The sequence below is a fragment of the Odocoileus virginianus genome, chromosome 30, assembly GCF_023699985.2.
Source record: "Odocoileus virginianus isolate 20LAN1187 ecotype Illinois chromosome 30, Ovbor_1.2, whole genome shotgun sequence".
Taxonomy (NCBI): Eukaryota; Metazoa; Chordata; class Mammalia; order Artiodactyla; family Cervidae; genus Odocoileus; species Odocoileus virginianus.
In genome coordinates this window covers 43,251,079-43,278,987 of record NC_069703.1, presented here as the reverse complement: position 1 = coordinate 43,278,987, position 27,909 = coordinate 43,251,079, and the positions used below count along the sequence as shown (strand labels likewise).

At 45.1% G+C, this 27,909-nt stretch overlaps 1 protein-coding gene across 5 annotated transcripts in view; it reads left to right on the top strand.

Annotated features, from left to right (window-relative positions):
* The window catches only part of PHC2 (polyhomeotic homolog 2), a 113,550-nt gene that overhangs the window by 39,792 nt on the left and 45,849 nt on the right, over positions 1-27,909 (top strand). For 4 of the 5 annotated variants that reach the window (XM_070459116.1, XM_020896030.2, XM_070459117.1 and 1 more), the window contains exon 2: positions 25,179-25,388. In XM_070459116.1, coding sequence (XP_070315217.1) covers positions 25,233-25,388 — 156 coding nt within the window. In that variant the 5' untranslated portion in view covers positions 25,179-25,232. Of the gene's footprint in view, positions 1-3,215; positions 3,313-25,178; positions 25,389-27,909 lie in introns of those variants that run through there. The other variant, XM_020896028.2, reaches the window with a different exon arrangement.

Genomic DNA, 27,909 nt, shown 5'->3' with positions numbered 1-27,909 from the left:
ACATTAATGTAATATCAAACCCATCACCATATAAAACATTGCCATTCACCCTAGAAGTCCCCCCTGCCCAGTTATCCACCACATCCCACTTCCAGAGGTAATCACCAGTCTGATTTTGCCCACCCTAGGTTAATTTTTCCTATTTCTAGAATTTCATGTAAGTGGAACCATACAGTATGCACTCTTGTGTAAGGTTTCTTTCATCCAGCATAGCATCTTTGAGGTTTATCTGAGGTATTGCCTGTATTGATAGCTTGTTCCTTTCTATTGCTGAATAGTATTCCATTGTATTGGATATACCACAGTTTTTTAGCTAGTATGAATAAGGCAGCTAGGAACATGTTTGTATAAGAGTTTTATGGACAAATGTTTTCATTTTCCTGGAATAAACTCCTAAAAATGAAATTTATGAGTTTTAGGGTAGGTATATGTTCAGTTCTATAAGAAATTACCAGACCATTTTCCAAAGCAGTTGTGCTTGGAAAGATTTTAAAACACAATGCCTCCCCCTTATCCTCAGAAATTCTTAATTAATTAATCTGGATTGGGGCCTAGGTGCAAGTATGTCTGAAATAATCATCTGGTGGTTCTAATGTGCAGCCAGAGGTAAGAATCACTGGAGATATATTGCACTATGCATTTGCAGGCTCAGTTGTTCAGTCATGTCCGACTCTTTGTGACCCCATGGACTGCAGCCTGCTAGGCTCCTCTGTCCATGGAATTTTCAAGGCAAGAATACTGGAATGGGTTGCCATTTCCTCCTCCAGGGAATCTTCCCAACCCAGGGATTGAACCCATGTTTCCTGCATCTTTTGTATTGTCAGGCAAATTCTTTACCACTGCACTACCTGGAAAGCCCCATACTGCACTATATTAAATGCAAATGGATTTTTTTTTAACTTTGAAAAGTGGCTTTCTGTTGCTGTTTCCTTTTTTCCTTTATTTTTCCTGCTATAAAGGCCTGGGCATGGTCTAGGATGATCTGAATGTTATAGTGCAGACTTCAGAGTGAAAAACCAGCTTTCTGGTCCCAGCTGCCCCACCTTGTATCACCTGACCAAGCTACTCATCAGTTTCCTCTTCTATAAAATGGGGCTTATAGTGTGATTTCCAAGAAGGATAAAAGTGCCTGACTCCAAGAATTTTCTGAAATTCACCATAGGATTGGGATGGGAAGAGAATCTCCAGCCCCCTAGATGAATGAGATTCCTTAACCCTTGCCTTTCTGAATAAAGGCAGATTGACAGTTCTTTTCTTTGGTTCTATAATAGGGCTCTGGATGGTGAGGCTGTGAGTGTCAGGGGTTGGAAAGTTGTCACCACCTCCCTGCAACGACTAAAGTCTAATTATCTCTTGTCTTACAAATATGTAAAAGCTGCAAGTCAGCAGTATAACGATTCTGAGTTGGTTTTCCATCCCAGTGGTAACTTGGACTGCTCTGTCTATTCACCATGTGACCAACAACACACCTTTGTGAGACTGCTGGCTGAGACAATAGTAAGGAGCTATCCAGCAGCTGAGTACTAAGCATTGCGTCAACAACGACAACAAAACAAAATCACTGAAATATGATCCCTACCATCTGAAGCCTGGCTTACTCCCCCAGGGGAGAGACCTGGACTCTGTCTCCTGAGTTCACCTTTTATGACCCCAGTTTTAGATCTGAGTGAACCAGCCCCTGAGCCTTGCAGAAAGCTGGTATCTGTGACCCCTCACAATGTTTTATATCAAATACTCAATCCTTGTTGGGAAAACAACAACAAAGATCTCTTTAAGGAGGTCTTCTGAGAGATGTATCTTCACTCATTATTCAACCCTTTGAATAAGAATTTGTCAGTGGACTTCCTCGGTGGCTCAGATGGTAAAGAATCTGCCTGCCATTCAGGAGACCCAGGTTCAATCCCTGGTTTGGGAAGATCCCCTGGAGAAGGGAATGGCTACCCACTCTAGTATGCTTGCCTGGAGAATTCCATGGACAGAGGAGCCTGGAGGGCTACAGTCCGTGGGGGCGCAAAGAGTCAGGCAGGACTGAAGCAACTCAGCACACATGCACCGGGAAGAAGGCAGCTGTGAACAGTGGGCTTTCCCGTGTGAGACAGGCCAACGTGGGCGCAGATGAGGCTGTTTAAAAAAAATTTATTGGAGTATGAGTGCTTTATAATGTTGTGTTAGTTTCTGCTAAATAATGAAGTGAATCAGCTATATGTATACATATCTCCCCTCCCTCTTGATTCTCCCTCCTATCCCCGCCCCCCCAAGAGGGTCAGCAAACACCAAGCTGAGTTCCCTGTGCTATACAGGTTCCCACTAGCTATCTATTTTAACACAGTAGTGTATATATGTCAATCCTGCTCTCCCAATCCAGCCTACCCTTCCCTTCCCCCACTGTGTCCACATGTCTGTTCTCTATATCTGTGTCTGTCTTCCAGGCCTGCAAACAGGCTCATCTGTAAAATCTTTCTAGATTCCATATACAGGCATTCATATACTATATTTATTTTTCTCTTTCTGACATACTTCACCTGAGAAAACCGTAATTCAAAAAGACACATGTATCCTAATGTTCACTGCAGCAGTATTTACAATAGCCAGGACATAGAAACAGCCTAAATGTCTGTCAACAAATGAATGGATGAAGAAGATGTGGTACATAGATGAGGCTCTTAAATCAGCCTAGAACCGGGAGGTTTTAGCTCCTTTCTGAACAGAGGGCTGTGGAGGCTCCTCCATCACATCCTGCCCAGACAGCTACTGAGAATGCAGCCTTTTTGTCTTCCCAGGAAAGTATGTTTCCAGAGTATCAGAGATTGTCCTGGGCTCCAGTTATCAGTACAGAGATTCAGGGTAAAGGATGGCTGCTAATGAGCCCCTTTTCAACTTTTTTGGCCTCCGTGAGTGTCTGTGCAACCCTCATGTTCTGTTAGGAGGTACAGGGCAGAGGGGGTAAGGAAAAGCAATCAGATGGCCTGCTATCTGAGGCATGTGCCTGGCTTCAGTCACTCCCCTTTTGGCTTGGTTTTATTCTGTAATGTGTCCCCTGAGAAGACAGACTAAGCAGCCTGGGTTACCCTGCAATTTCTCCAAACTATTTGCATGAAATACTGCAGGCAAAAAGCCCAGCCCCCGATTGGCTGTTGCTAGGTAACGACATAATCATCAGGAAATTAGGCTGTCTTTTTTTTTTTTTTTCCCAGCCCGAAGTATGTGCGTGATTGCAGCATTGTGCAGGAAGAGAGAGGGAGTGAAACAAAGAGAGATAAAGGGGATGGTCTTGAAGGCGGGGACACCACAGCCACACACCTGCATCCCACGGTAGGACAATCTGCTTCGGGTTGGGCTTTTACTCAGTCAAGCCAGTATTGGTAAATTTTCCTTTCTTAAGAGAATGACAAAGCTAGCAGGTCCTGCAGACAGCAGGAACAGAAGCTATGGAAGCAACTCTGACATTTGAAGTGATTTTTAGAAGCAGGAGATAGTGCTTAATATATGAGAATGAATCCAGGTGATGAACAAATGAATGTGTCTGGAGAGTGTGTGTAGGCAGATAAGCATCCATTCACATGGCTGCAGGATGCCTGCAAGGAACAGACCGGAGAATGTGCGTGTGAATGAGGTGTGAAACAGAGGAAAACCAAGCATGCTTTCCAATGTGTTAAGGAAGCCCCATAAACTGAAGTTTGGGATCGTGTCTGTGATGACCCTACCAATGTTTAGGCGTGTGGTCCTATTGTTATTGAGCCAGGCAGTCCTCAGCCTACCCTTCTGCCTAGTTGGAATTGGCTGATGAATGAAGAGTAATATGAAGAGAACATTTGTGTGTGAGTGTGTGTGTGCATGTGCCCAGGCACACTTGAGTGCTTGTACACACACATGCACGCACTTTGGAGCACCTAGCTCATTTTCAAGATCACTTCCTTGCATAAGAGCATGGCAAGCCCTGATAGGTGTCCAGCTACACCTGGACATTTCCACCGGGTAAGGAGTTGCCATGGAGACTACAGACACTTCCCTTTCCCTTCCTGCTAGTCCCAGATGGCTTTCCTGCCTCTAACCTCCCTTATCTTGTCCTCCTTTTGGGTTCCCTAGCAGTGACGCTGCCCTGACACCAGACTCTTGACTGGAGTACTGCTCGCTTCATTGGCTGCTACAAACCCCAGCAAGTTAATTGCCTTTTACTATTCATCGTCTGCCAGATTAATGATTCCTCCCGTGTCTGGTTGCCCACAGCCTCCTCTGAGATTCCTCTGTGTCCTCCCTCTGGCTTGTCTTTACCTTCTTTACCTGCCTCCTCAGCTCAGTCTCTCCACATCTGGATTTTTAGAAGTCATTTAAATCCCAAAATAAAGGCACTATCTTTTTTTTCTTTTTTTCTTTTTTTGCCTGATCAGTGGAGGTAGTCCCCAGCTCAGCTCAGTGGGGACAGTTTGGTAACAGTGATAAAAATATACAAATGTATCAAGAGTAAGACAGAATGCATGCCAATAACCAAGAGGCAGAAGGGAATGCCTTCCTAAGCACACAGCCTCCAGCAGTGGGCAGCTGCTTCCAGTAGATGAGCCTAACAAGGTTCAAAGCTCCTGCCTCAGAGGAGGAAGTCATCAACTTCAGTTCAGATCAGTCACTCAGTCGTGTCTGACTCTTTGCGACCCCATGGACCGCAGCACACCAGGCTTCCCTGTCCATCACCAACTCCCAGAGCTTGCTCAAACTCATGTCCATTGAGTCGGTGAACTATCTCATCCTCTATCATCCCCTTCTCCTGTCTTCAGTCTTTCCCAGCATCAGGGTCTTTTCCAACGAGTCTGTTCTTTGCATCATGTGGCCTAAGTATTAGAGTTTCAGCTTCAGCATCAGTCTTTCCAATGAATATTCAGGACTGATTTCCTTTAGGAAGAACTGATTTGATCTCTGTGCAGTCCAAGGGACCCTCAAGAGTCTTCTCCAACACCACAGTTCAAAAGCATCAATTCTTTGGTGCTCAGCTTTCTTTATGGTCCAATTCTCACATCCATACATGACTACTGGAAAAACCATAGCCTTGACTAGATGGACCTTTTTTGACAAAGTAATGTCTCTGCTTTTTAATATGCTGTCTAGGATGGTTATAGCTTTTCTTGCAAGGAACAATTGTCTTTTAATTTCATGGCTGCAGTCACCATCTGCAGTGATTTTGGGGCCCAAGAAGTAAAATCTCTCACTGTTTCCATTGTTCCCCCATCTATTTGCCATGAAGTGATGGGACCAGATGCCATGATCTTAGCTTTCTGAATGTTGAGTTTTAAGCCAGCTTTTATATTCTCCTCTTTCACTTTCATCAAGAGACTCTTTAGTTCCTGTTCACTTTCTGCCATAATGGTGGTACCATCTGCATCTGAGGTTATTGATAATCACCCAGAAATCTTGATTTCAGCTTGTGCTTCATCCAGTCCAACATTTTGCATGATGTACTCTGCACATAAGTTAAATAAGCAGGGTGACAATATACAGCCTTAACATACTCCTTTCCCAATTTGGAACCAGTCCACTGTTCCATGTCTAGTTCTAACTATTGCTTCTTGACCTGCATACAGATTTCTCAGGTGGCAGGTCAGGTGGTCTGGTATTCCCATCTCTTTAAGGATTTTCCATAGTTTATTGTGATCCACACAGTCAGAGGCTTTGGTGTAGTCAATAAAGCAGAGGTAGATGTTTTCCTGGAACTCTCTTCCTTTTTCTGTGATCCAGTGGATGTTGGCAATTTGATCTCTGGTTCCTCTGCCTTTTCTAAATCCAGTTTGAACATCTGAAAGTCCTCAGTTCACATACTGTTGAAGCCTCGTTTAAAGAATTTTGAGCATTACTTTGCTATCATGTGAGATGAGTGCAATTGAGCAGTAAGTTTGAACATTCTTTTGCAATGTCTTTCTTCAGGATTGGAATGAAAACTGACCTTTTCCAGTCCTGTGACTACTGCTGAGTTTTCCAAATTTGCTGGCACATTGAGTGCAGCACTTTCACAGCATCATCTTTTAGGATTTGAAATAGCTCAACTGGAATTCAATTTCCTCTGCTAGCTTTATAGTGATGCTTCCTACAGCCTGCTTGACTTCACACTCCAGGATGTCTGGCTCTAGGTGAGTGATCACACCATTGTGGTTACCTGGGTCATGAAGGTCTTTTTTGTATAGTTCTTCTGTATATTCTTGCCACCTCTTCTTAATATCGTCTGCTTCTGCTAGGTCCATACCATTTCTGCCCTTTATTATACCCTTCTTTGCATGAAATGTTCCCTTGGTATCTCTAATTTTCCTAAATAGCTCTCTAGTCTTTCCCATTCTGTTGTTTCCCTCTATTTCTTTGCATTGATCATTGAGGAAGGCTTTCTTATCTCTTCTTGCTATTCTTTGGAACTCATTCAAATGGGTATATCTTTCCTTTTCTCCTTTGCTTCTCACTTCTCTTCTTTTCTCAGCTATTTGTAAGGCCTCCTCAGGCAACCATTTTGCCTTTTTGCATTTCTTTTTCTTGGAGATGGTCTTGATCACTGCCTTCCGTACAATGTCACAAACCTCCATTCATAGTTCTTCAGGCACTCTGTCTATTAGATCTAATCCCTTGAATCTATTTGTCCCTTCCACTGTATAATCATAAAGGATTTGATTTAGGTCATACCTGAATGGTCTAGTGGTTTTCCCTACTTTCTTCAATTTAAGTCTGAATTTTGCAGTAAGAAGTTCATGATTTGAGCCACAGTCAGCTCCCAGTCTTGTTTTTGCTGACTGTATAGAGATTCTCCATCTTTGGCTGCAAAGAATATAATCAGTCTAATTTCAGTATTGACCATCTGGTGATATCCATGAGTAGAATTGTCTCTTGTGTTGTTGGAAGAGGGTGTTTGCTATGACTAGTGCATTCTCTTGGCAAAACTCTATTAGCCTTTGCCCTGCTTCATTTTGTACTCCAAGGCCAAACTTGCCTGTTAATCCAGATATCTCTTGATGTCCTACTTTTGCATTCCAGTCCCCTATGATGAAACATCTTTTTTGGGTGTTAGTTCTAGAAGGTCTTGTAGGTCATCATAGAACCAGTCAACTTCAGCTTCTTGGGCATTAGTGGTTGGGGCATAGACTTGGATTACTGTGATATTGAATGGTTTGCCTTGGAAACGAACAGAGATCATTTGCCTTGCACCACACTCGTGCGCTTTAGTGCGTGTACTCAGAAAGGGGCATGTACCCAAGTACTGCATTTTAGACTCTTTTGTTGTCTATGAGGGCTACTCCATTTCTTCTAAGGGATTCTTGTCCAAGGAGTGGATATAATGGTCATCTGAACTGAGTTTGCTCATTCCCGTCCATTTTAGTTCACTGATTCCTAAAATGTCAATGTTCACTCTTGTCATCTCCTGTTTGACCACTTCCAATTTACCTTGATTCATGGACCTAACATTCCAGGTTCCTATGCAATATTGTTCTTTATAGTGTTGGACTTTACTTCCATCACCAGTCACATCCACAATTGGGCATTGTTTTCGCTTTGGCTCCATCTTTTCATTGTTTCTGGAGTTATTTCTCCACTCTTCTCCAGTAGCATATTGGGCACCTACCCACCTGGGGAGTTCATCTTTCAGTGTTATATCTTTTTGCCTTTTCATACTGTTCATGGGGTTCTCAAGGCAAGAATACTGAAGTGGTTTGCCATTCCCTTCTCCAGAGGACCACGTTTTGTCAGAATTCTCCACCATGACCCGTCTGTCTTGGGTGGCCCTACACTGCGTGGTTCGTAGTTTGATTGAGTTAGACAAGGCTGTGGTCCTTGTCATAAGTTGAGCCAACTTAACAGTGGCTCAAAGCCCTCTTCTGAGTACGTGCACTAACAGGCATGAGCCTGATACAGGGCAAAGCTTCCAAACCCCTGTGTACAGATTTGAGAGATGATAAGATAGTGGTACCACCTGCATCAGAGATAGGTAGGTGGGATTGGCAGTCAGTTTTGACAAACTCTCCAGTGGATTTTCAGGTATGCTAAAGTTTGGGAACCACTGTGGGCCTGGAAATTAGCATTTTTAATAAGTGCCCAAGTGATACCAATCCTTCAAAACCTCTGCTCTAAGAATAGAGAACAGGGGACAGTGTGTAATGGGAATAATCTCCTTCCCCCTGGAATGCAACCTTCCCACTTCCAGTCCCAATCAAACCCATCTTTGAAGACCTACTCCAAGTGAAACTTCTAGCTAACTGGACAATAGGTTATCACATTACACCTTATTACATTTCAGGGATCAGCAGACTAGAAATGGTTGGAGGAGGGAGATCAAATAAGAAGTATGCAGCAGAGATCAGATGTGGTCCTTAGAGCCTGAGCTGTTTACTGTCTGGCCCTTTATAGAAAATGTTTGCCGATTCCTCTTATATTTATTTATATACTTTCCCCCTTATTTCTCCTCATAAACTGCTAACTCTAAAGTCAATATCTGATTTGTGTTTCATTCAGTACCAAGCACATGATAGCTGTTCAACAAACATGGAGAGGATGGATGCTAGTTTGGTGAGCCAGTTTTGTGTTTAACCAGTGTTCTGAGGTCCAAAAGAAATGATCAGCCTTTCTACTTAGCTATCTTTGTGGCTGCCATGTCCACGAAATAAGAACAGTAGTTTCTCGTTTGAGTAGGTGATGAGAATCACGAAGTCTACACTAATGGAATGTATTCTTTTTGTTAATAACTAGAATGATGAAAACCGGTTAGGAGTTGTCCTGTTGCTTGAAAAACAAGACTAGCATTTTAGAATGTTCATAAATGGAAGTGTTAAAAATAAACTAAAAGCTTGAATTTTCACTTGGATTTTCGGTGTCCAGTAAAAGATTTTCATGGTTACATACTACCAGAGTTAAAAAGAGACCCTGGAGGGACTTCCTTGGTGGCCCACTGGTTAAGATTTTGCCTTCCAATGCAGGGAGTGTGGGTTTGGTCCCTGATCCCTGATTGAGGAGCTAAGATCCCACATGCCTTGTGGTCAAAAAACCAAAACATAAAACAGAAACGATATTATGACAAATTCAATAAAGACTTTAAAAAATGGTCCACATTAAAAAAAAAAATCTTTAAAAAGAGAGAGAGACCCTAGAGGCAACACTGCCTGGATCACACAGTCATGGCTCACCCTCTGCTTGAATGTCTCCACCAGCTGAAAACTCATTTCTTCACAAACCAGCCCACTCCACTTTTAACAATGCCACCTGTTAGTAAGCACTTTTATTTCTGTTGAGTTGAAGTCTGTCTCCTCACAGTTTCCACTCTGCAGTCCTAATCTAGCTATCACAATTAGCTACCAAAGTTTTATAATTATGAGGGGGAAATTAAGGTAAACGTACACTTGCCTGGAAAGAGTAGAAGGTTGAAGAGGATCTATCCCTATTTAGATAGTTTTCTTCTGCAAAGAGTAGCAAGATGGTCCAAAAATACCAGAAGCTAAAAGCCAGCAGGTATGCCAAAGGAAGTAAAGCAAACACATGGGTATAAAATGGGATAGAACATAATATTCCAAATACATAGGAAGCAAAAGACTGGCAGTGACAGTAGACCATAGGCTGACCACAGACATGCTGTGTGTTTCCGCTCGAGGGGAATGTTAATAGCAATTAGAGGCTATTCTTTGGGACAAATGAGGGAAAGAGCTGGGCTGGGGCGGGGATGGGTGTGGGAGTGGGGGAAACTCTGAATTGCTTTGTGATCCCAAAGCTCTGAGCTGGCTGCCAGGACAAGTTGCTAGGGCAGATGCACAGCAAGAGAAAGGCTCTTAGGAATGGCTGAGTCCTTTAACTGGTGGGCTGGGCCAAAGCAGCGAGGGCCTAAGGAGGGAGCTGTTCCAAAGGGGGTAGGAGGAGGGCGTGGAGGAAGGAGGCTCAATACCTGTTCACAGGTTAATGTTGGCTGAGTACTCATTCAGACACCTTGCGAACTGATCAGCCGATCACTGCATGAAAAGTAGCTCCAAGACCCATTTTTATTTTCATGTTTCTGTTCATTTTTGTTGGATAGTTGCTTTACAATGTCATGTCAGTTTCTGCCGTACAACAAAGTGAATCAGTTATATGTATACATATATCCCCTCTTTCTTAGAGTTCCTTCCCAATTAAGTCACCAGACAGCATTGAGTAGAGTTCCCTGTGCTGTAAAGTAGGTTATAGCAGAGTTTTAACTCATTAGTTATCTATTTTATGCATAGTAGTGCATATATGTCAATCCTAATCTCCCAGTTCATCCCACCCCGTCCCTTGGTAACCATACATTTCTTCTCTACGTCTGTGTAAGAACAATGTTTATTGATCACGTACTCTCTGGTTTTCTAAAGCACTGTTACCACTCAGAGCCTGGGATTGTGTGGGGCACTTAATCTAAAAATAACAGACACTAATAAGCTTCTGGCCTCTTACTTTCCCCCTGCCTTTCCAGCGCACATGTGCACGAGTGCACATGCGTGAACCTGCCCCTCTCACACATACACACACATACCGTGGTTAAATCTACATAGTTATCACCTCTTCCAGTTTCACCTGTAAGTGTGGTGGGATTTCTTTCTCATTTTTTTCCCCGCCCTTTGCTTAGGAAGAAAATACCTTAGATTTGAGAAAGGGGCTTTCAGGATGCTGGGGAAAAGTTTATAATCAAGCCTAGAATAGGAGTATGTTCAATAATTGTAAAGGGTTAAAAGCCCAAATTGTTGAGGGTCTTCCCTTCTCCACATTCAAGGAGCTCCCATATGACAGTTCCGACTTGAGTTCTAGATTCAGACTGTTCTGGTTTATGCCATTTAATAGCTGTGTGATCTTGGACAAGCCACTTGACTTCTCAGAACCCGCTTCCTTAGCAGGTTCCTCAGCAGTGGTTGTTGTTGTTCAGTTGCCAAATCATGTCCAGCTCTTCACAACCCCATGGACAGTAGCACACCAGGCTTCCCTGTCCCTCACCATCTCCAGAAGTTTGCCCAAGTTCTTGTCCATTGAATCCACGATGCCATCCAATCATCTCATCCTCTGTCACCCTCTTCTCCTTCTGATTTTAATCTTTCCCAGCATCAGGGTCTTTTCCAATGGATCAGGTGACCAAACTATTGGAGCTTCAGCTTCAATATCAGTCTTTCCAAAGAGTATTCAGGGTTGACTTCCTTTAAGACTGACTTGTTTGATCTCATTGCTTTCCAAGGGACTCTCAAGAGTCTTCTGCAGCACCACAGTTCAAAAGCATCAGTTATTCTGCACTCAGCCTTCTTTATGGTCCAGCTCTCACATCCGTACATGACTACTGGAAAGACCATAGCTTTGACTATACGAACCTTTGTTAGCAAAGTATCTTTGTTTTTATTACCCTGATTCCTTAGCAGTAATAATCAGTAGTTACTACTCCAAAACAATGCCAGAAAGAGTAAGTGGGTGAGGGAGGCTGATCATTATTAAGTGCCTATTCTGTGCTGCACACTGTACTTGCATTTTATTATTCACTTTTCCCAATCAGTCTTAAAAATCTCTATCAGTAGCACTGTGCAAATGAGGAAACTGAGTCCTGTGGACTTAAGTAATCTAAGGTGTCCCAGCTACAGCAGGGGCAGGAATGGAAGTAGCCTTCTCTGAATACAGAACTCTTTCTATTTTCTTCTAAATCATGCTGCTCCCTGAGACTGTGCCTGGCACATAGTGGGCTTTCAGGAAAGGTAGGTATCCTTCATCCCCCAAATGATTTTGTAAACACTGCGAACAGTACCAGACTTATATCTAAATAAGATAATTATCTGAAAATAGGTACAGGAAAGGCTTATAAATGTTAGACACACCCTAAATCCAGGTGTGATTTCTGGGGTACACAGAGGCAAGCCTGGGGAGAGTTACGGTTGACAGATCTGCTGTGGACTGACCCCCTGCTTGAGTTAACACCTGTGAGACAGTCTATCAGATAGAAGGCATAGGAGCCAAGTTTAATTGGTAAGAAATTCACTGGCCCAGAGAGACCTGGACTGGAGTACACATAAGTCACTCTGCCGTTTGTATGTAGACTTGCAACCCTGGTTTCAGGCCCTGCACACACCATTTGCAAGCTCCGTGGCCTCGTGTAACCTCTTAGACTGCTCTGAACCTGTTTTCTTGTGGGAAGAATGAAGACATAATCCCTGTGTCACTGGTTTATTGTAAGGAATAAATAAGATCATGCATTTCAGGCTCCTATCACTAAGCAGGTACCCCCAGATTGGCAAAAATTATCAGTTACCAGCACCAGATCTAAGGCCACTGGCCTCCTAGTGCATAAAAGATCATTCACATACAGACCAAGAATCTTCATGACAGGAGGTATCACTTCTACCCCAGGCCATCTATCTCTCTATAATATCTCAAAGACCCATTTTTTAAGCTCCTCATAGGGGACATAAAAGGAAACTCTAAAGGAGGAAGGCTACACTCTTGGAGTAAGCTCTGGGGGGAGCATGTTCTAGTGTCAGTGCCCCCACATAGCCCCTGCTTTTTCAAGGGACTCTTGACCCTGGTGTTCATAATGTGAGCAAATGCCAGGAGTCAAGTGATAGCTACAGGGCCACTGGTAGATCCAAGGTATATCCTTGGAGGGTAGAACAAGAAGAGAAAATAAGTCTGGTGAAGACTTTATGGAGTGTTGTCCTTGGTGGTCCAGTGGATAAAAATCCACCTTCCAGTGCAGGGGACACAGGTTCGATCCCTGGTCGGGGAACTAAGATCCCACATGCCTCAGAGGTACCGAGCCCACATACGGCAACTAGAGAGTCGGTACTCTCTGAAGTCTGTGCTCCACAATGAGAGAAGCTCTGCCCTTCACACACACACACACACACATCGCAACAAAGACTCAGCACAACCAGAAAAGAAACAAATCTTTATGGGTAAATGTCCATGTCCTTGAACAATTACTTTGAAAACCTGGCTAATTTTCCCTAATCTCTGTCCTAGCTCAGTTATGCTTGTCAGAAAGTAGCAATAGCAGACAGACTAGCCTACTGTGACATAACCCAACATCAGGCCAGTTCAAGGCCGAGATGGAGTGGCAGAAAATGGAATGCTCTAGAAATAGTTGGGAGTTGGGGGGGGACCTGTGAGCTTGGTGGAGAAACTTAGTATGAAGAGGTTTTTAATAGAGGTCTTTTTATAGCCTTGGCTCCTGAGACTTCTATGTACAAATCCCAGGAATGCAGAATTCTGCTAAAACTACACAGGGAAGAACTGACTGAAACCATCAGGTAAAGAGTTTACTTTGTCCCCAGACACGCAAAGGAAGAGTTTTCTAAGTTTGAGGTTATTGGTGGAAATTGAAGTATCTTTTTCTCATAAAAGAGTCTTCTTTTACCTTATGATGGCTCAGTGGATAAAGAATCCACCTGCAATGCAGGAGATACAAGAGACGCTGGTTCGATCCCTGGATTGGGAAGATTCCCTGGAGGAGGAAATGGCAACCCACTCCAGTATTCTTGCCTGAAAAATTCCATGGATAGAGGAACCTGGTGGGCTGCAGTCCATGAGATTGCAAAGAGCCGGACACAACTTAGCAACTAAACAACAACAAACTACTCTCTTTTGAGTCTGTGCCATAATCTAGGAGGCTGTTCAAAATACAGCCACTGTGTCCCAGAGTTGTCCCATAGTTCCGGGGATTATAAGTCCAAAATCACGGTGTTAATTCAGGTCAGCAGAGCCATGCTTCCCCTGACAGGCTTCCTTGCCTCTTCCTAGCTTCTGGTGACCCCAGGTATCCCCTGGTTTATGCAAACATTACACCACTCTCTGCCCACATCTTCACATGGCTGTGTGTGTGCCATGTGTGTCTTCCCTTCTTGTGTGTCTGCCCCTTTCACACTGCACTCTTTCGTAAGGACACCAGTCATATTGGATGAGGGGCCTACCCTCTGCAGGTATGACCTCATGTTAACTAATTACATCTGCACTGCTTCTAAATGAGGCCTCCTTCTGACATGTTGGGGTTAGGAATTGGGCATCTTTTTGAGAGAACACAGTTCAGCCCATAACAAGGAGTGTTTGAAGTGAGAGAAAAAAGGACACGGATACAGTGTATGATGGTTGGCTGGGAAATTAAAGAGATGAATGTCCTAACATTAGGCACCAACTTAATGTAACAACCGGGTTCAAGTTTGTCTGTGTGTTTGTCTTCTGGGAAACCAATAGAAGAGCATCCATCTTCAAACCCTAGAGTTAAGACTGAAGAACCTTTAATAATGTTAATAATAATAGCAATTAATAATAATCATGATAGCAGCAAATAACATTTATTAAGAGTTTGCTATGTGCCAGTTGCGTATCTAACTGCTGTCTCTATGTTAACTCATCTAATCCTCTGAACAACCCTGCAAGGTGATGTCATTTGCCCCAGTTTCACGGTTGAGGAGGTCTAAGCCTGGGTGGGGCGGGGGGGTACTTCCTCACTTTCTCGGAGTCAAACTGAGAAGCTGAAGGTGGAGCCCAGGCAGGCTGGTTCTTGAGCACACCTTCTTACTCACTGCAGAGATCGACCATCTAAATCTTCTGTTCCCAAAGAGCCTTCTGGAAAAATGCCCTTTTAAAAAGAGGCACAAATGTAAACAGGTAAAACAGACCAGACCATGGTTCTTTATAAGGAGACTTTTGAATGTGACTGTGACTGATGACAGAAACAACCTCTGGGATCTTCACTATTGACCATGTTTAAAGTCATCATTCTCCAAATCCCAAATCAGGCTTGCCTCCTCTCATTCATCATGTGCTCACTATTTGCTAAGTGTGGCTCTCGATGCTTTACAGATATCTCATTTACCCCGCAGAACCAGCCTATGAGGGAAATGGGATCTCGTTTCTCTGCTGAAGAAACTGAGACCCAGTAGATGATATAACTCGCCCAAGGACACGTGGCTAATGTGTAGCCTGCTTAGAAGTTGAATCTGGTCTTTCTAACACCAGAGCCCATGCTGTTAGCCAGCCTGCTGCTGTGCACAGCCAGCCACGTGGGTCTGCACAAATCAGGGGCCCTGAAAACTGCAGGCCATGTGCCAAACCCAGCCTCCCTCCTTTTTTGTGACTAATATTTTATTGGGATACAGCCACACTCTTCTTAGGGCTTGTCCGTGGCTGCTTTCGCACAGGTGAGCTAAGTGGTCACAGCAGAGCCTAAAATATTTGGTCTCAGGCCCATTTCAGAAGTGCCGGTCCTGCCACAAAAGATGCAGGCTATATGGCTGCCCTGTCCTAGAGCAGTAGGACTAAGGCTGCCTCCATCCCCAAACACCCAGGGCTGACATAATGTGGCATTAACTGGATGTTCCTTCCAAAAGAGATCAAATCCTTTTTCCCCTTCATATTCTTTTTTTTTTTCATTTATTTTTATTAGTTGGAGGCTAATTACTTTACAGTATTGTAGTGGTTTTTGTCATACATTGACATGAATCAGCCATGGATTTACATGTATTCCCCATCCCGATCCCCCCTCCCACCTCCCTCTCCACCATTCTTCAGCCAACCAGCACCAGCTTGTTATAGAAACACTTGATAGAGTCTGCTGTCTATAAATTACAAAGGAAACAATGAGCTTTCGGAAAAAGTTTGGTCATTTAAATGTATAGGGTTCTGGCCTCAACCAAGTAACTGAGGTTAACGTCACCAATAATAGACCTATCAATAACATGTCACCCTGGAGATGAGGTATTGGGAAGGACACAGCAGCACTTCTGTGGTATTTTGCTGAAAAAAGGCTAACCTCAATCTGTTGCTGCTGCTGCTGCTAAGTCACTTCAGTCGTGTCTGACTCTCTGCAACCCCATAGACGGCAGCCCACCAGGCTCCTCCGTCCCTGGGATTCTCCAGGCAAGAACACTGGAGTGGGTTGCCATTTCCTTCTCCAATGCATGAAAGTAAAAATTGAAAGTGAAGTCGCTCAATCATGTCTGACTCTTAGTGACCCCATGGACTGCAGCCCACCAGGCTCCTCCGTCCATGGGATTTTCCAGGCAAGAGTACTGGAGTGGGGTGCCATTGCCTTCTCCGAACCTCAATGTAATCATGAGGAAAAAAGAAAAAACCACCAACTAAACTCAAATTGAAGGACAGTCTGGAGAATATTTGACCAGCTCTTATCAAAAAATGTCAATAGCATGAAAGACAGGACAGGACTGAACTGTCACAGGTCAGAGGAGACTGAGGAAGCATGACAATCAAATACTATGTGGCAGCCAGGACCAGCGGTGGTTTAGTCGCTAAGTCATGTCTGACTCTTGTGACCCCATGGACTGGAACCCAGCAGGCTCCTCTGTCCATAGGATTTTCCAGGCAAGAATGTTGGAGTGGGTTGCCCTTTCCTTCTCCAAGGGATCTTCCTGACCCAGGGGCTAAACCCGGGCCTTCTGCACTGCAGGCAGTTTCTTTACTGACTGAGCTACCAGGGAAGCCCATTCCAAGGACTAGAAGGAGGACCAAATATGGTCTGTAATTTGTTTAATAACAGTTTATCTATGTGACTTTCCTGGTTTTGATGATTAAACTGTGGTTTATAAGAGTATATGGGAGCTCTTGCCTATTCTCCTAACTTTTCTATAAATCTAAAATTATTTCCAAGTACAAAATAAAAGAGATGCATCCCATGGGCATGCTTGGTCGTGTCCAACCCTTTGTGACCCCGTGGACTCTTCTGTCCATAGAATTTTCCAAGTAAGAATACCTAGTGGGTTGCCACTTCCTCCTCTAGGGGATCTTCCCAACCCAGGAATCGAAACCACATCTCTCAGTGTGTCTCTTAAAGAAACTTTTTTTTTTAATTTGTTGGGTTCTTTTTCACAGTGAAATTATTCTATTTTGATGGCTAGGACTACATGACCAGTTTTAAACTCTCATCCTTCATTTCTGCCTTTGTGGGCCTTCTTTTATGTACTTGGGTTTCTAGAGACACTAAAGGAGACAATATACAGAGGACTGGGGAGAGAGGACTTTTCGCAGCAGTTTGAGCTAAATCCATTTGGGCTGTTTCCAGTATATCAGTAACCTCAGACAGCTGCCAGAGGCATAATCACATTAGTGCAAATCAGGACACTTATGTTGATGCAGGAACTGTAGGGAGGTGCAAGGAGTTCTTCTTTCGGGCCCCTGAGTCCAGAGTGCTTGAACACTTTACTAACACTGACTTGTACCTGGACAGAGAGGCAGCCAGAGGAGAGGCAGATCCGCAGCAAAGAGCACTGTGCCCTGCCTCTTCAAACTCCCCATACCCGCGCCAGCAGCCTCTGAGGGGCACTAGACTGCTCATCTCCCATCAGTCAGTCTCCACTTCCATTAGGGAAAGCCGACCCCACTCCACCCCCTCAAGGCTTTAAGCTCCATTTGGAGAGCTCTGTTTTCAGTTTCTTCCCCTCTTCTTCCCTGGAACCCCTGTCACAGCTGTAATCCGCAGCAAATGGATTTATTTCCCTGACCCTTGGGACAAAAGCCTAGTGTTCCCCAGACTTGGTGGCTCCTGGGAGGGCAGAACCATCAGTGTTTCTCCAGCTGCTGGTCTCAGGCCCTCTGGGCAGCAGGGACCTGTAATCAGATCACTATCAGAGCCGGTTACAGTCAGCATATCATTCAAAGTGGTCCCTCACGGTGGGGAAGGGGAAATTCACTAAAGTACCAATCACAGCCTTTGGAGCGCCAGCTCACACAAAACCACACGGTGAGTTGGAACCAAGAGAAAAACGGACTAGCAGTTCTCAACGTTAGCCGTTAATCAGGGCTGGCTGGGTTTGCAGTGGGAGCCCACAGCGATGGGTGGCCTTGGGGAGAAGTAAGGAACTAGTTAGGAGGAGGGAGGAATAAGGGTAGGAACTGAAAAGGAAATTGAATAGGGGTATGTGAAATGTTGAAAGCCGAGTTAAGTTTAAAGTGTCGGATTTTCTCATGTGGGGCTCCAGGGTGGGGGTGTAAGGAGACTCCACTCGTGCCTCTGTGGCTCCCACGAGCCTTCAGAGCATCTGCCGCTCCCCACAGAGCAGGGCTTCGGGGCAGAATGCCCTGCAAGCTTGGCTTCAAAGAGGGGACTGTCGTCGAAAAAGTCTAAAAGCTGCTATATTGTTCTACGCTTACTAATTAATTCTGTTTCTTTCTAACCCTAGTTCCTTTCCACCTAGAGACCAGTGAGAAAGTGTCATATGGCAGGACCTTAGCTTCAGATTTCTCCTTAGGACAAACTCCAGTCCTCAGGTCTGTGGAGTTCAACCACAGGTCCAGTAGGTTTGCCAAGGGTGCCTCCATGTCCATGCTTCTGGAGGACAGTCAGCGGAGCCCAGTCTCCTTAAGTGACTCACTTCCCCAAACACTAGGCTTCGATTTTTGCATAGGGAAAGCAAGGGGGATTATGGTAATGTTTGATTTCTTAAATGGATTGGTGAGTGCCCTTGTGTATTATACTTTGTATGTTATATACATGCATGCTCAGTCCCTCAGTCATGTCTAACTCTCTGCAGCCCCATGGACTGTAGCCTGCTAGGCTCCTCTGTCCACAGGATTTCTCAGGCAGGACTACTGGAGTGGGTTGCCATTTCCTACTCCAGGGGATCTTCCTAACTCAGGGATGAACTCCCGTCTCCTGCATTGGCAGGCAGATTCTTTACCGCTAAGCCACCTGGGAAGCCCACATTATATACAGAGAGAGGTTGTTTTTTAAGTATGCAATATTTAATAGACATTAATTAATAATTAGGGGTTAAATTCAGTAACCATAATTCTTTGCCAGCTCTGAAAATCTAATATGCTCTGGTATAGACTTTGGCCAATGTCATTGAAATAATTGCTCAAGATGAGATCACAGATGACATGTCAGAGGGTGTAGTGTCAGAAGAGTCAGACTGGGTTTCGCATCCTAGTTCTGTGATGACCTTAGATAAGTTACTTTGATAAGTTCTTCACTGATAAAATTGAGATAATACCTATCCCATAAGGGAGATCGTATATATATATAAAGAATCTACTATAGTGATTGATACATAATAGGTGCTCAGTTTTTAGTGCAGATACTACTGATGGAAGGTACTGAAATTAAGCCACCAGTGTTATATGCTTTAAAGGAGTTGGTAAGAATTCTGTAGATGAGATAGAAATTAAGTGAAGTTTTCTAGCAAGAAGTAGGATAGAGTGTGGTATGTTTCAAGCAATTTGTTCAACAAACATTTATGAAATAAAACAGTAGATATAAATGGGAAAACAGGATATGATCCTCATTCCCCAGAAGTTCAGAGTCTAGTGAGAAAGACACATATAAGCAGATCAGTTTCCTGTGATATGACATTACAAGTGCTAGGAGAGAGGTCAGTACAAAGTGTCATGGAATAGCCACCCAACTGGATGGCTCTAAGGGAGAAATTAAAACCTAGTTTGAAGGAAGCAAGAGAAATGTTAGAGGAATCTGTGTTCAGTAAAATTTTCACAGAAGAGACTCAGGTTTTTCTGATGATCTGAGGAGCTCGTTAAGTGACAAATGGAAGGTGGGCATTTCAGGGAGGAGGGAACAACGTAAGTAAAAGGAGGGAGGTCAGAAATAGCTAGATGTCCAAAACTTCAAGTCTTTTGGAATCATGCTGTTCCCAGTGACAGTGTGGTATGGAAAATGGGGCCAGGGAGACAGGCAGGGTCAGCTCATGGGCGTCCATATGCCACATTGACAAACAGTGGGGAAACTGTGTGAGTCCAAGAACAGAGATAACTCAACAAGTGGTGCAGGGACAACAGGAATATCAAAGAATGAAGTTAAGGAAAGCAGTTTGGTAGTTCCTCAAAAAGCTAAATATTGAACTCCCATCAGCTCAGTTCAGTTCAGTCACTCAGTTGTGTCCGACTCTTTGCAACCTCATGAACGGCAACATGTCAGACCTCCCTGTCCATCACCAACTCCTGGAGTCTACCCAAACCCATGTCCATTGAGTCGGCGATGCCATCCAACCATCTCATCCTCTGTCGTCCCCTTCTCCTCCTGCCCTCAATCTTTCCCAGCATCAGGGTCCTTTCAGATGAGTCAACTCTTCGCATCAGGTGGCCGAAGTACTGGAGTTTCAGCTTCAACATCAGTCCTGCCAGTGAACACCCAGGACTAATCTCCAGGATGGACTGGTTGGATCTCCTTGCAGTCCAAGGGACTCTCAAGAGTCTTCTCCAGCACCACAGTTCAAAAGCATCAATTCTTTTCTGTTCAGCTTTCTTTATAGTCCAACTCTCATATCCATACATGACCACTGGAAAAACCATAGCCTTGACTAGACGGACCTTTGTTGACAAAGTAATGTCTCTGCTTTTTAATATGCTGTCTTATGGTCTAGCGATTCCATTCTTAAGTGTATACCCAAAAAGAATAAAAAGCAGGGACTGAAACAGGTACTTGTACACCCATGTTCATAGCAGTGTTATTCACAGTGGCCAAAATGTAGAAACAACACAAGTGTGCATCAATGTATGAATTGATTTACAAAATGTGATATATACATACAATGGAACATTATTCAACCATAACAAGGGATGAAATTCTGATACATGCTGCAACACGGATAGACCTTGAAAAGTGAAAGTGAAATGTGAAAATGTTAGTCACTCGATCATGTCCCACTCTTTGTGGCCCCATGGACTGCAGCCCACCAGGCTCCTCTGTCCCTGGGGATTCTCCAGGCAAGAATACTGGAATGGGTTGCCATTCCATTCTCCAGTCTTTGAAAACGTACTAAATAAAATAAACTAGACAGAAAAGGTCAAATATTACATGATTCCACTTATATGAGCTATCTAGAAGAGACATTCATAGAGATAGAAAGTAGATTAGAATTCATCAGGGGCTGGGCATTCAGTTATTGCTAAATGATGACAGAGTTTATGTTTGGGGTGGTGAAAATTCTGGAAATAGATAGTGGTTGCCCAAGGCCATGCAGCTAGTCACAGTAGAGCTGGCATTCCCAAAGCTAGGATTACTGGGCTCCTAAGTCCATGCCCTGTCTTCTTTAGCATGTCTCCTCTCCTGGGACGACTGAGCACCAGAGAACGGGCAGAGGGAAAGGCTGGTGGTCTGCTCACCTGCAGAAGAACTACTCCGCAGGCACGAAGCCTAGTGAAACCCTCCTCTTTCCCTCCACCACTCTGCACACATCCCTCCACACACCACTCTTATGAATGCCAGTACATTTGCTCTTATCGCTCATTTGGAACTCAGATCAGGGTGGGCAACATTATTTTTATTTTTAAAATTGTACTTTATGCCCAATCCCCACCAACTAAGAAACGGAGTCAGGAGTTAAGGGACAGGCTTTCAAAGATTCATTAACCTCTACAATTGTAAGCACTTTTTTAATATATCTGTGCATTTTTTTCTGGGCTGCAGGGCTTTAGATGTCATCATTTCTGATAAGCCTCCAAAAGCTACGAATGTTGAAATGAGGGTCCGTGTCTTTTTTCAGCTCCCAGTACTTAGCAAGCATACCTCCCATGCTGTAGATGCTCATTAGATGTTCAGGTTGTGGGGAAACTAGGAACGTGTTGATTGGGGAACATTCTAGAAGTGGAAGGTGGGACTGGGCAGCTTCGTGCTTTGAAATCAGGGACACAGTGTAGGTTTGGGCAGCTCAAATATTACTTCTCCTTTGAAGGGATCCTTAGTCTGTGTGGCAGGGTCTATTCTTCCCTCCTCTGTGCTCCGCAGGAGAGATGCAGGGGAGCCAGAGAGTAACTGGAGAGACAGCCGTAACCAGAGACAGCCGGCAGGAAGGAAGAGGGAGTCTCCCTTACTCTCCATGTGCTGTCCGGAGAGGAAGAGTGTGCCTGAGAATGAAAACCAGGACGTGCCTGATCAGGCCTGGGGGAGAGGGAGAGCCAGGCAGGGGGGCCCCGAGAGAGAAGAGGGAGCGGGACCAGGAGTGAGCAGCGGGGAGGGGTAGGGAGAGAGCTCCTCGGAGCAACTGGAGTCGCCAGTCAGGGTCCATGGGAAGAGGGCAAGGGGGTGAGAGGAGGGGGGATAGCAGTCAAGAGGAGAGGTGAGTGTGGGTGCACAGGAGGGTGGGGGAAGGGAGGGCAGCTGTGAGCTCGGGGCTGAGAAGGGATGGGGTCGAGGGGGCAGCAACAGGAATGGGGAAACCAGGGGCTGGGGGCAAAAATCATCAAGACAGAAGAGGGGTGCAGAAGCCAAGATTGAGGTGAAGAAGAGAGGAGAGAGAGGCATGCTTGGGAGCAGAAGGAATGGGCAGATGGGCAAGAGAGTTCAGGAAACATACTGTGTCCCCTTGTTGCTAAAGTCAGTCTCTCTCTCTCTCTCTTTCTCTTTCTCTCTTTCTCTTTCTCTTTCCCTCTCTCTTTCCCTCTCTCTCTTTCTCTTTCTCTTTCCCTCTTTCTGTTTCTCTTTCCCTCTCTCTCTCTCTTTTTCTTTCTCTCTTCTTTTTCTTTCCCTTTCTCTCTCTCTCTCTCTTTTTCTTTCCCTTTCTCTCTCTCTTTCTCTCTTTCTCTTTCTCCCTCTCTCTTTCTCTTTCTCTCTCTCTTTTTCTTTCCCTTTCTCTCTCTCTTTCTCTTTCTCCCTGTCTCTTTCTCTTTCTCTCTCTTTGCCTCTCTCTCTTTCTCTTTTTCTCTCTCTCTTTCTCTTTTTCTCTCTCTCTTTCTCTTTCTCTTTCCCTCTCTCTCTCACTCACATGGGGAGCAGCTGCTATCTTGCCTGTGCAGTTTTTCCATAAAGAAATGCCCTGCTGTCTTTAGAATGTTGTCTTCTTTTATTTCTCATCAAGAATTGAGTGCACACTGTGCCCAAGATCTGCCCTGGCCACTGCAAAAACACAGTCAAGCCAAAGCCTGACCACTCAGGATGTAGACTGCCCCCTCCTTTATTTGCTGTGGCTGCTGCCTTGTTTCATTTTATTTGTTGATGTTTGTAAGTATACTACTTCTGTTGAGATTTCCTAGGGTGGGATGCAAAGCAGAAGACTGAGACCTAATTCTGGTCAACAGTTTGGAAAAGGGAGGTGGGCATTGAACTAAAAGAAGACTTTGAGATTCTGTGGGATATTCCAAGTTTGAACATAACTCTCATTTACTGATTTGTTGCTTGGGGAGCCTCCTAATTCCAACAGAGCCTCATCTCTACAACTAGGTTGTCAGTTTCTGCAAGATCAGAAGTGTGCCTTCTGTTGCTTTCTATCGAGCCAACCCTTCCTTCCATGGAACATAAGGTAAATTTCAATTGAGCAGAGCACAGGAAATGCTTGTTGGCTTTGCTGTTTCATCAGCCTGCACCACCATTATCATCATAAGCATTCTTAACAAGTGAGTGGCCAAAATGAGTCCTAGAGCTGAGTGCAGTTCGGGACAAAGAGAATTCATGGAGGACAGCCTTGCCCTGTGGCAGTAAAAGCAGACATAAAAATTAGGAGAGGGACTTCCCTAGCAGTCCAGTGGTTAAAACTCCGCACTTCCAGTGCAAGGGGGCACAGGTTCAATCCCTGATCTGGGAAATAGGATCTCACATGTTTTGTTTGTTTTGAGTGTGGCAAAACCTTTACTGACAGCTCAAACCTCAGTAGACATCAGAAAATTTATACAGGAAAGAAATTATTTAAATGTGATATATGTGACAAAGTCTTCAGCTGAAATGCACACCAGGATCTCACATGTTGCACAGCATGGCCAATAAATTTTTAAAAACTAATAAAATTAAATTTTGAAAAGCTAGGGGAAATCACTGCTTAAGGACCAGGTCATGAGTGCTGTTTGCTTTGCCTTGGAAGCCATAGACTTCTGAACTTCAACTTGCTGCCTTCCACTGGTAGTAACCTGGATTTCCTCACCTCCAACCTTCCTGTCTTTGAGCCTTCACCCATAGTTTTTGCAGCCTGTGGTAAAACCCACCCAGTCTGAGGACAGCATCCTGAGGAATGCTGACGACCTCCAAACTAAGCATGTTGGGAAGAAGATGGCAGGGCGTTATTAATGACTATTTTAGTTCTTTGCACTAAGGTTCTCAATGCATTATTATTTTCTTCATTTATTAAGTTGGCATGATCTGCAAGCAGAGAATTGAACTCTATGATAGGATGATGAAGAAGTGTGGTTTTTAGATATATGGAGGAGTGGGTAGAAGGAAAAGCTTATACACACACATATATATTAGGATTTTTAAGAATAGCATGAAAGAAGAAAAAGAGAGGAACTTGACCTGAGACCTGGGCATGAGCTTCCCTCCCCCTTCCTTTTTTCTCACTTTTTCTCCACTTCCAATCACATTGCCTTGAGGGATGCACAGCTTCTAGTTCTGAATCCCAAGCATATGATGGTCCCTGTAGGAATTTCTGGCACTTCAGTCCTTAGTGCCCAGGATAGAAGTTCCAGGAGACTCTGCCAGTTCCACCTTGGAAGAGGATCGATCTGTTGGAACTGGACAGCGAGAACCAGGCCGGGGACAGTTTTAATAACCACAACAGCCAGTGCATAAGGAACTCTCAGTATATGTTCGACTCCCCACTTAGCACTTTGTATTGTTAATATCCTCCCAACAACCCATACAGTCTTGTGTCTGCCAGATTAAGACAGAAGGTTAGAGAAGTGTGACTTGCCAAGGCTTCCCAGCTGGTAAGTGGCAGAGCCAGGACTCAAACCCAAGTCTCTCTGACTCCAAAGCCTGTGGTTTTCACCACATTGCTCAGCGTGGTATCCTGCTCAGCATAGACCAGGGAACACTCGCTGAGTACTTTGGGAAGGAAACAGACTCCAATTATACTCGAAGCTCTTCTGTCTTGGCAAACAAGACAAATACTACAGTTTATTTTATTGCCTCTTTCTCTCCTTCTGTTCTCTCTAGATTTTTTGATCCCATTTCTTTCAAGAACTGCCTGTTTAAATACAGACAAGTGATAATTTCTCTGATGTTCGGTTTCTCCACCCCACTGATGAAAAGGTTGCTGGTGCAAAGGATGCTCCCTAAAATCACTGCTAGGAAGCCCATCGTAGGGGATCCTCCATGGCTGTTTTTCACCCCCCCAAGCATAAGGTTTAGATTCAGGCTGACCTGATTTCACATCTTGCCTCACGAGCCCTGTCCTGATGGCAGGGGTGGCTCAAGACCTTGGTTCAGAAGTGGTCCCACCAAAGGCTGGGGGAGACAGATGCCTACTTGTGCATTCTCTAGTTTGTTAAGTATTTCCCTTCTGTCTCTTTCCTCTCAGCACCTGGCTGCTCATCCACTACCTGAGCACCCTGACTGTGCCATCCCGTAGGCCATGGAGAACGAGCTGCCGGTCCCCCATACATCCAGCAGCACCAGCAGTGCCAGCAGCATCAGCAGCAGCAGCAGTAGTGGCAGTGGTGGCAGTGCCCGGCCTGCGGGGCCCCAGATTTCTGTGTACAGTGGCATTCCTGACCGGCAGACTGTGCAGGTAAGATGCCACCTGACGACTCATTAACCAGGAGGACATGTTGGCGTGGTCTGGTCAGACAGCCAGGGTGCCAAGTCAAGAGTGAGCCAGGGTGCCATACAAGGGCGTATGTTAGTGGCAAATGTCTGTGCATCATTGGAGAAGCAGTGATGCGAGATGGGTTCCCTTGAGGAGGTCTGGGGAGAGTGGAAATGCTTAGAGCCGGAAAATTCCTTTCTTACCTGGTGACTCAGACCCCACAGGGCTGTTTGGGGAGAAGATGCACATGAAATTATTAAGGGCAGACAAGTGAAACTCGCAAACAGAAAAAAATGATCAGGATCAGCTCAGCTGCAACCTAGACCCACTATCTAAGTGACCATTGCCCCGTGACAAATCGAATTCTCTAATACACAGAGGACCAAAAAGGACCCCCAAACAACCCTTTGTCTTTGCAGCCTTCTGCCTTCTTTCCTAAAGCAGTAGTTTGCAAAATGTCATCCGGGAGGCCTTCTGGGTGACTACACACTCTTCCAAAATGCAGTCATGACCACACATTGCCTGCCATCTGCCACACACCCCATGCTGTCCAAACCATTTTGCCTATTTATCTTTTCCTCCAGCTGGGAGGAGGGTTCTTATTAGGCACAATTCTATAGTTGAGAAAACTGAGGCTCAGAGAAAGCGGTGTCTTATCTAGGGTCATGCAGTAAAGACAAAAATGCTGAACCTGATTCTCACCTGCCCCCCACCCCAAATCTGCGTTCTTATTCCCTACAACGTCTGTTTGAAGTTCCTGGATAAATTAGGCAGAAAAGAAAGACCGCAGCAGAGATGTGTTTTCTGATGGCTTCGCTGTTGCAGTTTGAGTGTCCCAGCTGAGTGTCCTTAGCCTGCTTTGGCCCTAGGCCCAGATTCGGGGATGGAGAGGAAGCCGTAGCAGATGGTGGGAGAGCCGGAGAAGTCTAGCTAGAGCAGACCCCATCAGATACGTTGGAATCTTTCCTCTCCTAGCTATCTCTGCCTCACACTTAATAGCACCATGCTTCTATCCTTGCCGCCTCCTCCAGAGCCTCCTCCTCTGGGCCCTTTGCACATGAGTATTTTAGCGCCAGTTTCTAGCTGCTGACATTAGGAGGTGCCCTCCCACCTCTCCTGCCTCTCACCACAATTCTAGGCAAATGGGATGGCAGTTTCTGCTCTGGCAAGTGGAGTGACCCGAAGTTGTGTTCCTCACCCAAGCAGAACCAGTGGGGTGCCTCCTACTTCCATTTGTTCACATCCTCCAGGAAGGAAGAGTCTGTCTCTACGACTGCTATCTGGATGCTGGGAGGTGCTTTTAGGAGTCTAAGGAAGATAAAAAGGCTAGATAAAGGGAATAAGGAGAAAGAATTATGGGGAGAACAAGGAATAAGAAGAACTGAGTGCATGTAAAGCAGGAACCTCAGAGGGGAAAGTGCACTGAAGGAAGCGTATGGAAGAGATGATATGTGGAAGGGGTATCTGGGGAGACCCCAGAGCCCATGGAGAATCTGTGATATCAGCCTGTTTTTTATAAAATCCCCAATCTGAGCCCCAAGGTGATTTTGTCCAAGAGCCACCAGCCCCTGGAAATCACTTTGAGCCAAAGAGAGCTAGACTGGAGGCTCATTGCCAAGGGGCAGAACCCAGGGCAGGAGCAGCCCTATAGCCAAGGGATTCAGCAGAATAAGGGTGGGAAGTGGGCCACAGCCTGACCAGGACCCAAGTAGGGCACCCCCCACCCCGGAAAGATGGCAGGAGAGTGACCAGGTAAGAAGAAAGGAGGAGAATAGAGAAGAAGATAGAGGGTCTCAGGGCTGGAGGACAGGCGTTCACTTTTCCTTGTCCCTGAGGGTGGAGGAGAGGCTTTGAGGAATGGTAGAGTGGGAGGGGATCAAAGAGCAGCTGTTTGTTGTTTCCCAGAGAGTGTGGCTCAACCGGTCCCATCCGAAAAGAGGGAATAGCAGTAAGACTAGTAGGAGATGGTGGCTCGAGAGAGGGAGCAATGGAGAGAAGGAGGGAGAGAGTAAAAGAGGAACGCAGCATCCTACAGCTGCAGCAGCATCCTTGTACCTGTGGCATTTCTGTGGCTGTAGCATCCCTTGCTCCGCAAGGCCAGAGAGACAGTCTCCTGAGGGACCAGTTGGAGCTCTCAGCAACCGGGGGCAGACCCTGCCAGCAGGGTGTTGCCCTTGCACAGGTTTTAGTTTGGCTGGCTGGAATAGGCCCCCACTTCCAACTTGTCTCTCTTTCTTCCCATCCCTTTCCCCCTTTCTGCCTTTTTGAGCTTCATTTCCCTCTGTCATCATCACCCCTGTGGTCCTGTTACCCTCATCTGAGGCTGCAGAATGGCGGGGAGGGGTACCTAACGAGCCTGCCATAGGACCCGGTGGGACGGGTCTCCTCTCTCCTGACCTGTGGGTTGTCAGAGAGGCATGTGCCACTGGTATCTGGAAAGAACAGGGAGCAGGGAGTGTGTACCCTGAAGAGAGATGGAGATGGATCAGGCGAGAACGTGTGG